This window comes from Sipha flava, unplaced genomic scaffold (assembly GCF_003268045.1).
Source record: "Sipha flava isolate LNK unplaced genomic scaffold, YSA_version1 307_pilon_pilon, whole genome shotgun sequence".
Classification (NCBI taxonomy): Eukaryota; Metazoa; Arthropoda; class Insecta; order Hemiptera; family Aphididae; genus Sipha; species Sipha flava.
In genome coordinates, this window is record NW_020272984.1 from 1024328 (window position 1) to 1039734 (window position 15407).

At 27.7% G+C, this 15407-nt stretch overlaps 1 protein-coding gene across 5 annotated transcripts; it reads left to right on the forward strand.

The window, feature by feature from the left end:
* Positions 1-867: 867 nt before the first annotated feature.
* LOC112686409 (zinc finger protein GLIS2 homolog) lies at positions 868-14942 on the forward strand. 5 transcript variants are annotated; one of them, XM_025558662.1, is made up of 5 exons: positions 868-1259; positions 2848-2985; positions 3053-3171; positions 10624-10756; positions 14489-14765. In XM_025558662.1, the coding sequence occupies exons 1-5, from the start codon at positions 1192-1194 to the stop codon at positions 14589-14591; spliced, it is 561 nt and encodes a 186-aa protein (XP_025414447.1). In that variant the 5' UTR covers positions 868-1191; the 3' UTR covers positions 14592-14765. The 5 variants fall into 5 exon arrangements, with proteins under 5 accessions (XP_025414447.1, XP_025414446.1, XP_025414443.1 ...); XM_025558661.1 differs by having other exon boundaries at positions 868-1255; positions 10624-10824; XM_025558658.1 differs by having other exon boundaries at positions 869-1259; positions 10624-10824.
* The last annotated feature ends 465 nt before the right edge of the window (positions 14943-15407 follow it).

A 15407-nucleotide genomic window follows, 5' to 3' on the forward strand; every position in this document is an offset into this window, starting at 1 on the left:
CAATATATATGTAGGTATTTTTATTTGCAATATTATATAATATAATTTTTACATGCAAATCATTCCCCTTCAGAGCCAATATTAGGAGAGAGGGTGCATTATCCCCACCTCTGAATGACCTATTTATATAATTTGCAATCATCAAAAAATTAAGTAATATTAATTTTGTAGAATTTTGTTTTAGAAAGTACCTAGTTAAAAAAAATAGCAAATTTATATATATATATATATATATATAAGTATATAACCCCTTCATCAATATTTGTTAGCACTAGCTCTGTTTCAAATAAAAGAATTTCAATTTTCTGAAGTTTCTTGTAACTACTATTCGTAGCTTATCTAGGTAAAGAGTAAAAAAATGGTACATACTCCAATTACTCTTGCAAATATATTAAATTTATATCATTCATTAAGCTTTCTTAGTGTCAAAATTTTCATTGACTATACCTACATTTTTTTTCTTTTATTATATTTATGCAATAAAATAATTCAGTTAAACAAATAACTGAAATAGTTTGTATCAAATATTAAAAACCCAAGACCCTCATAAATATTTGTATAATTACTTTGAAGGTACAATAGTGTTTTCTAAAATTGTTAATAATTTGAAGTGTATAATTCTTGAGTCTAGTATCAAGAAAAATAATAAATAATGAACTCAAACATTATAATAATTATAACTATACTAATTATACAATATATTACAAATTATTAAAATGTTAAAAATTATAATTCATTGAATTGATGGACTCATACTAGAATTTGGTATTACTCAAACTATGCAGTATAAATGTAAGTTAATATATTGTTTTTGTGAATTAAAGTATGTTAAATTTTAAATTATATTTTTACCTTATGAAAGGTAATTATGATGACGTCTGTATATTGTAAACTTACCCCCTGTCAAGATATAAAATGTATAGTATTAACGAAAGACCTCCAGCTAGGAGACCACATTGAGTCCATATGGCAATGTACTCGCATAAACGTTATTTAAAAACAAAATGAGAAGTATTATTATTATCTGTTCACTGTTATGATATTTACTAGACAAGTGTTAGTATTAATTTACTAATGGACCTACAAACATATCGTGGATGTGTTTGCTAAGGTTTGGACGAAGACAATCATATCTAAATCCAGCGAGATTGCAAATGGTACATATTTATACTACAACTTCTATTTTATACAATGAAACATATGTTTAATGGCAATAAAATGCTGGACAACGTCGATGAAGATACTTCGTGCTCATGCAAGTAATAATCTAAACTCCATAATTATGGTAACGAATGTATAATTAAATCAAATGCATCGTAAATTACTTTTTAATATTAAATAATTATTCTTAAATTATTTAAATATTTTAATCATAAAATTTGATAGGACCTCTTGAGTATTTAAGTAGGTATATTAGAAATTAAGAAAATAATGACTATGTCGTTTCGTAATATTGTTATGTATTAATTATTCGATAAATAAAGTATGTCAATAAATCGTAAATTATTATTTTTTTATTAATATAATATAACGTATTAATGTACATAACAAATTTAATTTAAATTGTTGATAAAAAATTTTTTTAATACGCAAGAAAAATCCACATAATTTTAATTTTTCTCATAAGAATAATATTTCAATTTAAAGTTCTTAGGATCCTATCAATAGATGATTTTCATTCTTCGTTATTCATAATTACATATTTCCGTTGATTTGCTTACTGTACAGAAATAAATACATTTACAGATTGTTAACGTTATTTTATTTTAATAAAATATTTACTAACACGCTTTGCTATATATATATATATATATATTAAGATTTTAAATATTGTTTCCAAACATCAAATAGTGAAATCATATATCTGTATCATATGTCAGATTATTGCAAGGTTATTATTCTTTCATTATTATTATTATTATTATTTATTAGCATAATATAGTAATTTTGAATTATTTATTCATTATAAGTTATAATGTATAAAAACTTATTTTATAATCATTAATATTTTTAGGTATACATAAATTAAATTAAACAAATATTAATAGTTATTAATACTTTCATTTTAATACAGTTTTGTTAAAATAAATTAATGTAATTTGCAATTTTCTTATTGAATTTTTCCTTATCATAAATTAGATAACATATCCATTTTTTTTTAACTGCTGTATCTCAACTTTCGAGAACTTCAATAACTTTAAATTGAAACAAATACTCAACAACTTATGTCTGAATCTTTTGATATTTTTATTTTGTTATTAATAGGTGATAAGTGGAATAAGTTTTTAATTGTTTAGATCTGCTATTATATACGATGCAATGGTGCTTAGTATTGACATCACGTAGGTATTCATTATGTATATATATACACATCTACAACTTTTTACAGATTTAAATAACGTTGGAACAAATGTTCTATTATTAATTATGACTTATAATACCAACCTGGTAAAACCGTTAGAATTTGTTAAATAATTAATTAGAAGAAGCGAATTGATTGAGGACAAAAAGTGATTTTTTAAAATTAATTTTAGCAAGACTCTTGGTTTATCTTATAGTAAATAAAATTATTTAAATATGATAGTTTTAATTATATTTATATATACATAACCTAAGTACATACAGGCTATAATAATATAGGTAAAAATTTGTGATCATAGAGTATCTACCAACCCTTTTAAACCCATTAACATTCAAATATATATGTTTGACATATACAGGTATTTTATAACTGTCTCTTTTATGTGGTTCCCCACTTTAAATTCTTCACACCATGGTGCAACATCTACATGAGATATTATTATCATATTATTATAATTAATTTTATCCTGTTAATAAAAACATTAGATGGGAAAATTGTGATTTATACATGAACAAAACAGAACTATCGAAGCATGTAATTAGTCACATAGTTCCAGAATCTCAAGGACTATTTTACTGTAAATGGGAAAATTGTACGAGAGGAAACCGAGCTTTTAATGCCAAGTAATTTTTTTCTCTGATTTACATTATACTTATTTTGTTTTATTTATTCAATACATTAATTTAATAGGTACAAAATATTAGTTCACATACGTACTCATACAAATGACCGGCCACATCAATGCTACATTTGTGGAAAACGGTTCACTCGTGCAGAAAATCTGAAGATACACGCTCGGTCACATACAGGTATTATGTTACATGTTTCATTATTTGTATGTGGTACAATATAGAGATGTAATGTATATTCGAATAGTTGAATTATTCGAATATTCGAATATCAGTATTTGATGCTACAATACCTATTATTATTAAACGTTTTGTGTCGCACGAAAACTTAAACGAATAATTTTTGTTACGTATTGTATTATAGCATCGAATACTGATATTCGAATACTCGAATAATTCCCATCACTGGTACAATAATCATATTTTAGAAGTTATTATGGAATATAGACTAATTAATTTGTTTGGGTTTTGAACAACTGAATATTTACTTTTTCATTTTTTTAAAAATCACATAATAAATACTTATTAAAGAATAAACGCAAGCAAGGAGTAATATTCAAGATGATATAAAATTAAATAAGATAAATACATGTATTTTTTTTTTTTTTATTGATCTTACCTTACATCGGCTGCAAAGGCCATTAGTTACAGTTTTTTTTTTTTTATATAATTATACATTTAGGTAAATACAGGTATATTTATGGGTAGAATTTTGCTTGTAGTTCTACCGTGTGTAGGTGTGTTGCGATGCCGTTTTTGTCTATATTTGGTTAAGCAAGTCGGTTTTTCTTTGGAAGTTGGTCATGTTGTAGATGTCCTCTGTGTTGGGCAGCGTCTATGTTAGATGCGATGTTATATTTTTTTGCGTCTTCTTCGTATTTAAGGCATTCGGTTATAAGGTACTTAACTGTTAAGATGACGCCGCAGGTTAGGCATTCAGGAGGTTCTTCTTTGGTCATGAGAAACTTGTGGGTTGGCCTTGTGTGGCCTATCCGGAGGCGATTAATGACTATTTTTTCTCTTCTTTTGAGGTTGGGGTTGGGCCATGCATATATTGTATTTTTGATTTCGTTGAGTTTTGTGTGTTGTCTAAGCCAGTGTTTCTGCCATTTGGTTAGGATAATGTCTTGGATACGGTTTTTTTATATCCGCGTATGTTATCAAGTTTAGTTTTGGAGTGTTTGATGATTTCGCTGCTTTTTTAGATTCTGCGTCTGCGTTTTCATTCCCTTCAATGTTGCAGTGTCCTGGGATCCAGATTAGGGATATGTTTAAACCTTTGCTTGTTGACTGGCTTATTTTTTGTTGTATGAGTTTGGTTATGTCGGTTGTGTTTGTTTTATTTTTTAAACTTAAGAGTGTGCTGAGTGAGTCTGAGAGTATTATATTGTTTCTGTTGGGGTTCCCGTGATCTAGTATAGTATCCACTGTCTTTAGGATAGCTATGGCTTCTGGGGTGTAGATGAAGCAACTTTCTGGGAGTCTGAAAATAGATGATAGATTTTCTCTTATGATTGCTATTCCCACTCGTTCTTCTGTTTTGGAAGCGTCTGTGTAATATAGGTTGTCATTTTTATGTCTCTGGAGTATTTCGTTTAGATGGTTTTTATATATTATTGGAGGGGTGTTTTCTTTCTTGAATTTTGTTAACTATAGGTTGATATCGAAGTTGGTGTTCTATGGGGGGAAAGTTTATGGTTGAACTTTGATTAGTGAGCTGAGATCTACTTCATAATCTTTGGTGTACTCTGTGAGATCCCCTATGTGCCTGTTTGCTGGGTTATCTGGGTTTCTGGTGATGTTTGCAGCGTACATTAAGCTTCTCTCGATTTTTCTTAGCTCAGGGGGAGGTTCAAAAGCTAGATTTCGGATGCTTTCAATAGGATTTGAACGGAACGCTCCTACAGCAAGTCTTACGCTATGTCCTACGTGAACACGACGAACGCGGTAAACGCGTTACGGTGCGAGCGACGTGGCGAAAAAAATTATCAAACATATAAAAATAGATTAGATTGTCCATCGTACGTGATAAACACGGGCGACGCGAACGAATTCATTCGTTTGCGTTCGCCGCACGGTTTGAAAATCAAATCGTTTTGTTTTTGGTCGCGCGTTGAAGCGAGTAGACGTATTTCGAAGCGGATGTTTTAAAATTGTTGTATGGTCAATATGGAGCTCCTTATATCCGAGGTACAAAAAAGAAATGTTCTCTGGAATAAATTTAATAAAAAGTATAGGGACAGATTGGTGTCTGAGAAAGAATGGGAAGCTGTTGCCAGAACAGTACATATGAATAGTAAGTCTGTTAAATAATTATTATATTATATTAATATTATATTAATAGTTCAAAATAGTTTGAATAGTATAAAAACATTTAAACCTACAGATATGAGATAATTTTCGTAATTAATTTACGAATATTGTCAATCGCAAATTCGCGTTCGCCGCAAATAAGTAGGACACGATTGTGAGCGGCGAATGCGGCGAATGCGAATTCGTTCGTATCATTTGCAAATTCACGTTCGCCGCGTTCACGTAGGACATAGCGTTATGCTTGAATTGAAGGTTGTGTCTACTATCTTATGGTGGTTAGGTTTGGCAGATTGGTAAATTGGTGCACCGTAGTCCATTTTTGCTCTGATGAGGTGTCTGTGGATTCTTATGAGAGTATTTTCGTCGCCTCCCCATGTGGTTTGACTTATCATTTTCATGATATTGAGGCTTCTTGTCAGTGATATTTTGAGGTGTTTTAGGTGTTGTATCCAGTTGATTTTTTGGTCGAAATAAACTCTGAGAATTTTGATTATATTTTTGTTTGAAATGAAGTTGTTATTTAGTTGGATGTTGAGATGTTTTTGACCTTTCTTATTGGAAATTATAATGCATTGAGATTTTAGGCTAGAGATTTTGAAACCGGTTAGTGTTGACTATTGTGCGATTTTTTTTTGCTGTATTTTATAGGAAGTGTTGTACTGTATTGAGATTCGGACTTTTGCACCAGAAATTAAATTCATCTGCGTAAAGATTAGCTTTGACAGGAAATGTTATGGTATTAGTTATGTCATTTATTGCTAGAAGAAAGAGGGTGACCGATAACGACGAACCTTGAGGAATTCCATTTTGCTGGATGTATTTTTTTTGATTGGGCATTTGTGAGTGAGACTGAGAATTGTCTTGAGTTAAGAAAGCATTTGATGTAGTTGAACATGTTGCCGTCTGTCAGTATTTTTGATAGTATTTGTAACACTTTGTGTCTCCATACCGAATCGTAGGCTTTGGAGATGTCTATGCTTATTAAACCGAGGTACTGATTGGAGTTGAGTGCGTTGTTTACTTCTGACTTGATGATAGTGAGGTTGTCGATTGTGGATCTGTGGTTGCGGAAGCCACTTTGTTGGTTAGATAGTGTTTTTGTTTTGTCCATGAATCAAATCAGACGAGAGTTAACTATTTTTTCGAGGATTTTAGCCATGGTGTTTAGGAGAGATATAGGTCTATATCCTTCAGATGAGTGTTTATTTTTTCTTAGCTTTAAGATAGGTATTATATTGGAAGTTTTCCACCCTTTGGGGATCTGTCCCTTTTTCCATATGTGGTTATATATATTGAGTAGGTGTTGTTTTGTTGATACTCCTGAATTATGTAAGAAGCTATAAGGAATTGTGTCCGGGCCCGGACTTTTACTTTTGTACTTTCTCAGTGTTAGTTCTAGCTCATCTATAGTGATTTTGAGATTTAGGTTTATCTGGTCTGGGTTGTTTGGATCGATGGTTGACTTAATTTGAATGTTCTCATTGGGGGTCTTTATATCCTTTATACATTTTTTTTCGTATAGTTTGTCGCTAAAGTTTTCATGAAAGAAGTTTCCAATTGTATCTGCTATTACTGTTTGATTGGTTAAAGTGGTCTGGATGGGTTTTATATATATGTCGTTGTTTCGGGATAAGCCTTTTAATGATTTTATTTTTCTCCATACTTCAGATGGGTTCGTTTTTCCATTAATGGTGGATGTGAATATATTCCATGAATCTTTTTTGCTGTTTTTTATAAGATACTTGCTTTTGGCTCTGAGTCTTTTGAGTTCGATAAAATTTTCGGGGTTTATTTTTTTTGAAGTTTATTAGTGCTTTATTTTTATTGGATAACGCTTCTTTTATTTTATCGTTCCGCCTGGGCACTCTAGGTTTTTTTTGCTTGATTAGTTGTGCCTATTGTCTTTTTTGCGCTATCAGTTATGAGGTCTGTAAAAGTTTGGGTAGTTTCTTTTATATTGTAGATGTTGTGGTCAAGTATTTTTTTTTTTGTTTCTTCTTCTAGTAGGTCGGAGAATAAATTCCAATTTGGATTTTTTAAATTCCATCTTTGTTTATTTGAGTACTTGTTTTTTATTTGCCTTGATGATATTTCGATCTTAATTGGGATGTGGTCACTGCTATAGATTTCTGGAAGTACTTCCCATTTGAGCTTTTGTGCAATTGATGGTGAACTTAAATTTAGGTCTATACAAGAAAGGTTGCCATTCCCAAGGTTTATATGTGTGGGAGTTGAGTCATTTAAAAGTACAAGGTCTTCATTCTGTATGAGTTTTTCAATCATTTTACCTCTAGGATTGGTGTAGTTAGAGCCTCAAATTATATTATGAGAGTTGAAATCGCCTAATATTATGAAGGGCTTTGGGAGTTGACGTATAATCTTTTCCATTTCTGATAACGAAAAATCGGTTTGATTTGGTAGGTAAATGTTGCATAAAGTGAATGTTCCGTTGTGTTGATTGGATACATCTAATGTTTCGAGGTTATTGTTTATTTTTAATTCTTTGGTTAGGATGTTCGATTTTGAGTATATTGTCACTTCTCCACTGGCTCTATCTGCTATTCTTCTGTTTTTACTGTATCCTACGTAGTTTTTGAGATGTGCGGTGTAGTTTTCTTTGAAGTTTGTTTATTGGAGGCATATAATTTGGGGATCGTGTTTTTGGATGATGAGTTTTAGTCCGATTGACTAAATGATTGAGTTTCAATCCGAAAAAATACACCGAACACAACTCGTTTGTAGCCTTATTTTGTACTGTATACTTGCCAACTATAAGAATAAATTAATAACCTCATAATCATAAGCTCCTTATATTTTTGTATTACACTGAAATTATTTGAAATTAAAAATTATTCAATTTATGAGGATAAATCAAATAAAAAATAATCTATTTTGAAGAATTATATAGGTCAGCGATGGGAAGTAACAAGTTCATTTTATTGGAACGAAGTTTGAGACTCGTTCTTTTTCAAATATCAGAATTAGGAACGGGAAAGAGTTCCTATTTTTGAGGAACTTGAACGAAAATTTTCGTTTCACAAATTACTATAAATAAAATTTTTTAATAATAATATTTTCTAAAATATAATATATTAATAAAATAATAATATTATTGGTAATTTGGTATCACTTCGTCAGTCACTAATAAATTGCCACGAACCTAGGACATATCGTGGGTATACTATATCGTTTATCTTAATTAGTTCGATATTAGCATATAAGGTATAATATGATAATGTAAGCCACAGTTCTATAACTGTGTTATAAATGATGTAACCAAGAGATGGACCTTTGGGCGGCGGGCCGATAACAGAGAATGTTACCTTCAATGATGAACCTGGGTTCAGTTAGCTACTTATTAGAAAAGATATTGAATATAAAAATTAGCCGATTATTTCTGGTTAAAATTTTGTCCACAAAAACCACTATTGACATTTTTTTTGACATTTTACAATTTTGTTTAAATCGTATAAAAACATTTAAAGGAATGAGAATGCGTTCCTTTTTAAATAGTAATGGGATTCATTTTTAAAAAGAACTTTCCCAACACTGATATAGGTACATGATGTTGACTGTAATTTATAATTACTTAAATCACTACAAAATTCAATATTAAATGTTATTTTTAGTTATTTGTTTTGTCTTATAAATATATATACGAATATATTTCGTATCATAGAGTAGAGCAACAAACTTAAACATGTAAATATTAACAGATAGATATAAAATAACATAATATAAATGAAGTAAAAAAAAAAAATGTGCTTAGTATGACAGGTTAGTCACTATTATAGCTGGGATATATTTGAAACTATAGATTATAAATTATTGTCCAGATTTCGTATCCAATCGACTACATCCCTATTAGCTGTATAGTGGATATAATTTAGAATGCCTTTGAATGCACGAGTCGGACATTCAGTTACTTATATGGGGATTGTTTATGTATCATTTCTACAGTTACCTCCCCGTTATCGTCATTTTCATCATGTTAATTTAACACGTTTGATTGTGGCGCTATGCATACTCGTATGTTATAGTAAATGATGTTATAAACCAAAATAACATTATTTTCTAGAAGATGACGTTAGTTACCTAAAAAACCAGTAAATATCATTATTTATTAGTTTTTTGGTTTGATTATTGATAATTTCAACACGCGGTGGAAAATGTTATCGTAATGGTTATAGATAATGTTACAGGTGCAGAATTATTATAGTGGAGCTTATTAGCGTGGGACTTTCTTATAATTATTATAGATAATATTTAGTAGAGAAACAGTACAGAAACATCATTATTGATATTACGAAAATTAAAGTGAATCTCATCGGACATTTGATAAGACACAAACGATTTTGTCACAAACATCTTGGATAAATAAAATATTTAGGTTAGTTTTTCTCGGAACGCTTTGGCATCGTTGTATCGTTATGAACTAATTCATAAAATGCTGTATTAATTTTATTTAGAATGTGTATATTTTAATTTTCTTTAAATTGCGTACATTTTTATCCAATATCGATGAACTTGAAATAGAAAGTAAATTTAACAATATTATATTTGATACAATTAATAAAATACGTCGTGGAAATAACTAATTTCTAACTATTTGACGAATACAATATTCGTATTGAACAATTAAAACATTCAAAATTTGTATTGAAAACTTCAGAGGAAAAAACATCTGTGAAAGATTATAGAATGTCTTATGGGTACATAAGGTTAGAAGTGTAAGACAAATAATTGTACCTGTCGAGTAGTTGGGAAATTATGCAATTCGAAATGCCACACTTTTTTGTCGTATGAAAATAAATAATTATCATACACAAATGTTAATATCATTTTTTTATTTATTAATTAACAAATATACAATAATTAACATACAATTATATTTGGATTATAACTAACATCATTAACTTAAATTGTTTGAAATTAACGTGACTTCTTAGTAAATAGCGTTAAAAACCTTGCAAATTATTCATTATTACCTATTAACGTTAGTTACTGTATAATAACGTTAATATGAATTTAACGTATTTTACTGTAGGTAACACATATAATTATTTATTTATGATGTACAAGTATACAGATTGTTATAATTTTTCTTCTAAAACCAACCACAGTAATCGTTAACATTATGTAAAAGTCTAAAATTATTTCGAACGGTTGATACTTAAAATGACTTATATTTATATAAATACCAATTATACGTTTGTTGTATGTTTAATTATTAAATGATATTATTAGATTGAAAATCTAACCCTAGTGTATTTAAATTTAATTTATAATCAATGAGCTTTGTAATTTAAATGTACGCAGGCGAGAAACCGTATGTTTGTTCAGTGAATGGATGCAACAAGGCGTATTCTAATACAAGTGATCGCTTCAAGCACACCCGAACGCACTTCATCGAAAAGCCGTACGCTTGTCGAATGAAAAGCTGCCTGAAAAGGTATACAGACCCAAGTTCGTTGAGAAAACATGTTAAAAGTTTTAATCATCAAGTAAAAATGATAAGGGGTATGTTGGTTATCTCAAATTCTCAAATAATATTAATGTAGACATATATATTAAATAATACCCGCAACTTACAAATACATAAAAAAATAACTAACAACAATATAAAAATTCTTCGTTGCTTTTTTTTCTTCAAATATTAAAACCCAGAACAATTAATGCTGATTATTATTTAAAAATGAATCATAAGCTTTAAATATATTAACTATATTTTTTAATTTTTTTTTTTTTTTTTATTCACAAAAAAACCCTCGACATTAAGTGGTATTAATAATATCACAATAAATTTAAATTAATGTAAATAAATATAAGTATATGGTATTAAGTAAAAATGTAAACGTATGAAGTTGATATGTTTATATTTTGTTTGTTAAATCTACTGTGACGATGAATTTGATTGTGCTGGAAAGTTAATTCGGATTCTGGTTGATAGCCACAGTGAATTTAGGAGCTTAGAATTTTTCTGTCCATGTTGTTATGATATTCAATACTTCGAACAAGAATAAAATTTATAAATTTAATTTATTGATTTATAGAATAATCTTAAATAATACATTTTATAAAATAAAAACGAATATATTAATTTTACAACTTTTAATCAGCTAGATCTAACTTGTATGAATAGTTTATAACTTTTTAAATATATTGTTACTGTGATTACTTTTTATAATGAATGAAAATGTTTTTAATACTTACAAAAATAACCTTTAATTTTATAAGTTCTTTGACATTTTTTATATAATTTAAGTATTGTCATATTTAATAATAATTCAAATTTATTATTATCATTTTGATTTTTATAGATTAGCTTTCTTTTGAACACTATAAAAAATTTAATATTACACTATGTTTTGATGTGGTAAACAAATATTTTGTCACTGTATTTATAAATATGGGAGGTAATACTTTTCAACATTACATCATATTTTTTTCATATTAATAGTTTAATATTTTAGGTAAAACGACTTTATATTAAATGAGATGTTTTTATCTTTACATAAATAGTTTTTTATTTATTACTATTTTTTTTTTTTTAAATAGCTATATTTAATTTTTATCTTGATTCTCGTGACGTAACCAATTCGTAACGTAACATTTTAGTGATTATTTAGATAATTATATAAATCTTATAAAAACTATTTAGTATTTAAATGATGGAAAATATTAATATAACTAATAAAAACATTGTTAGCAGAGGTAATTTTTACGAGCAAAATATAAATGTCCTTGTTATCATCACAAAGTTTTCCCTATGATTTGTTTACTTCTTCAGTTTTCTCCTATTAAAAATTCATATTTAGTTGTAATAAAAGTCCCAGTTTATCATTTATTTAATTATTTGTTTTATCAGTACTTTATAATGTCTTGTAGATAATTTACTTTTATATTTATATATTAGCCGATAAACGTTTCTTGAACTTTAATATTTTCGTACCTTATTAGCTCTTATACCTACTAATATTATAAACTTAATTTCGCTCTTTTTCGAAATCAAAAACAGTTCATGTTAATTAATTAGAATAAGAATTTTTTGATATTTACATACTGTTTCGTATTTATAATTACTATGGCCTCATATTCTCATTTAAACCTATTTAATAGTTTAAAATAATATTTTTAATAATGTTAAGTTAGTACAAATTGTTAGAATGTTGATTCTGCTTTGTCCTAAACTGTATATTAATAATCAAATACCTATTTTTAATAATTTATTCTTGATTCCTAGAATTTTTTTACTAAAACTCGGATTTTTACTTTAACGTTTTTAAAACAATTACCTCTATATTGTATATTGATATATTGGTAAATAAAATTAACATACTTATCATTTCATTATCACTACGCAAAAATAAAAATTTAAGTATAGTTTTTTTAGTTGGATGACTTATTAAAATTATAATCTTTGAAATTATTAGCTCAAGTTAACAGTCACCGTTTTTTCTATACCTTTAATTATTGTAAGTATTAATTTTAAACAGCAGTTAATGAGTTGTGTTCCGATGAAAATATAACTATGAGCTGTGAAAATTTTCACTTTAAATTTAATTAAATGTTCTACTCAAGTCATCTCAATATTTTTAATTTATTTAAGTCCTAAAGAAATTTCAATGTGGTATTTATATTAAAATTAGAAGTACTAGAACAATATCAAAGATGACGTGCGAAAAAAAACTATTAGTTAAAAATTAAATGCATATACAAATAGACAAATTTCTAGGTTTTAGTTTATAAAAACATTATCATTTACATTTTAGCTGAATATGTAATTATTTTTATATTTTATTTATATGAATTTTAAGTATGATAATATTACGTTTTATTGAATTTTTTTTTTTCAAAATTTATTCAACTGTGTATAGATGTTTGTAATAATAATACGAGTATATACTAATATAATGGACAAATGTCTTGATTTTCATTTTTAGTAGTTTTATCTCAATTTTTTCACAAAATGTATTATTTTATTAACTTATTATCATGTTTTAAATTAGTTTTATTTTATGGTGTGCATTATATATTCGTAACATTGATTATTATTATTTACAAATACTTACATTTTTTGATATTATTTTTTTTTGCAAATACTATTATTATTATATGTAGACACCAGTAGCGTAGCTAGACTTCTATTTATGGGGGGGGGGGGGGGTTCAGCAAATTGATATATATTTAATCTTATCACTATCATTTTAAGTACTATTTATATTAATCTCGGTATTTTTAAGTCTGATTGACATTAGTTTTTTTGACTCGGGTAAAAAAAAAATAATTAATTTTTCTAGTCTGCTTATTTGTTACATAATTTGCCTATAATAATAAATAATAATAATAATAATAACAATTTAGGAACTATGAACTAATATAGGAACACATAAATATTAGATATTATAATATTTTCTGTCCAATCACTGAGGTATACTTAAAATTAAATTTTAAAAACATCTTACCATAATGGAATGTTTAGACGTCTTAGAATGATGTCCAATTAAAATAAAACAAATATAATGGAATACAAATGTCAAATATAAACGAATAAACGAGTAGTAAGTAAAACGGTGAGACACCAACGGGCAACGACCAACTATTAACTAATAACTATTAGTTTTACACAATAAGGTGCTTGTGTTAAATGATCGGCGAGCCGTGAATGCAATAGGTATACCCAAAATAAACTTTGAATACAGACAATGATATCGCTTTTATCTCAGTTATCGGGACCAGACGACCGATTTAGAATCACCCGTTAAAGAAAACCTAAATAATATATTCTCAATCAAAAATTATCAAAGTAGTAGTAAAGTATCTAAATATGATCATAATATTATGACGTGTATGTTTGTGTATGTGCAGCATGTGTATAATACGTTTATAGTGTTTATACAAACTATTAATATGATTTCTAAGTCAAAATTCTAAAATATAAAAATGTTAAAGAAAAAACCGTGTTTCATGTAAAAGTTAATTTACCATCTCAGGTTCATGGAGGGATTTTGACTCCCAAACCCTCCCCCATGGATACGCCACTGGTAGACACTCTTATTATTATTCTTAAAAATTAATATAACGGAACAATTTTTATTCTCGTGTAAAATGTTATATATATACATAATATATGTATCATATTGTAATTGATAAATTTATCAATTTGTTTATACAAATTATATAGGTTACCTGTACATTTTATTTTTCGAGACAGAATTTGTGCAACCCGAAAAAATACACTGGACACTACTTCGTATTTGGGACACAACTTGTTTGCAACCTTTTAAATTTTCCCATTTGGATCACACACATAAATAATATGACATTGGTTGTAGAACAACAGCCTCGTGAAATAACAGTTCGCTCCACCACGAATTGAAACCTACCAAAATTCATTATATTAACTGACCTATACATATTTTGTTCAAAATTATGTGTCTATCAAATGTTAATGTATATATTTTTAGAAGAAGATCCAAATCAATGTTGTTCGTCGTCAGTCTTTGTAACCCCTAGTCGTTCGGCGTATTCAATATCCGATATCATTGACCAACCATTGGATTTATCAATTCGTTGGAAAAAATAAATGAGCCTAAAACTTAAAAGTAGTGTTAATTTTTTTTTTACTATAAATTACAATTGTTCAAATATACTTTTAAATTGTATGTGTGTGTGTGTATATATAATATATAATATTTTGTTTATATTATGAATGTGTACATGAATGTTTAAAATACCAACTTGAGTTATTAAATAATTTTCAGCAATTTTATCATCCTTTACTCATTAGTTAAAGCTTTTTTCGATTCTAAGTGAAATGAAGAATACTTGGTCTTACCATAATGTTTTTTGTACACGATTTCGACTTGAAAGAGTGATCTATGATTAGTGATACTATGACCGTTGTAAAATGTTACCATAGTGATTGACTACGCGTGTATATAATATATGTAATATACTTATGTTCAAATGAAAAAAATGTTCCCATAGGTAAAATTTTAAATAATATTTCTCATAATTTTAATTGTTATAAATGCTAATATTCAAATGTAATGTTTTAATTTATATTTAGTGGTGCTATAATAAATAAATAATGATGAATT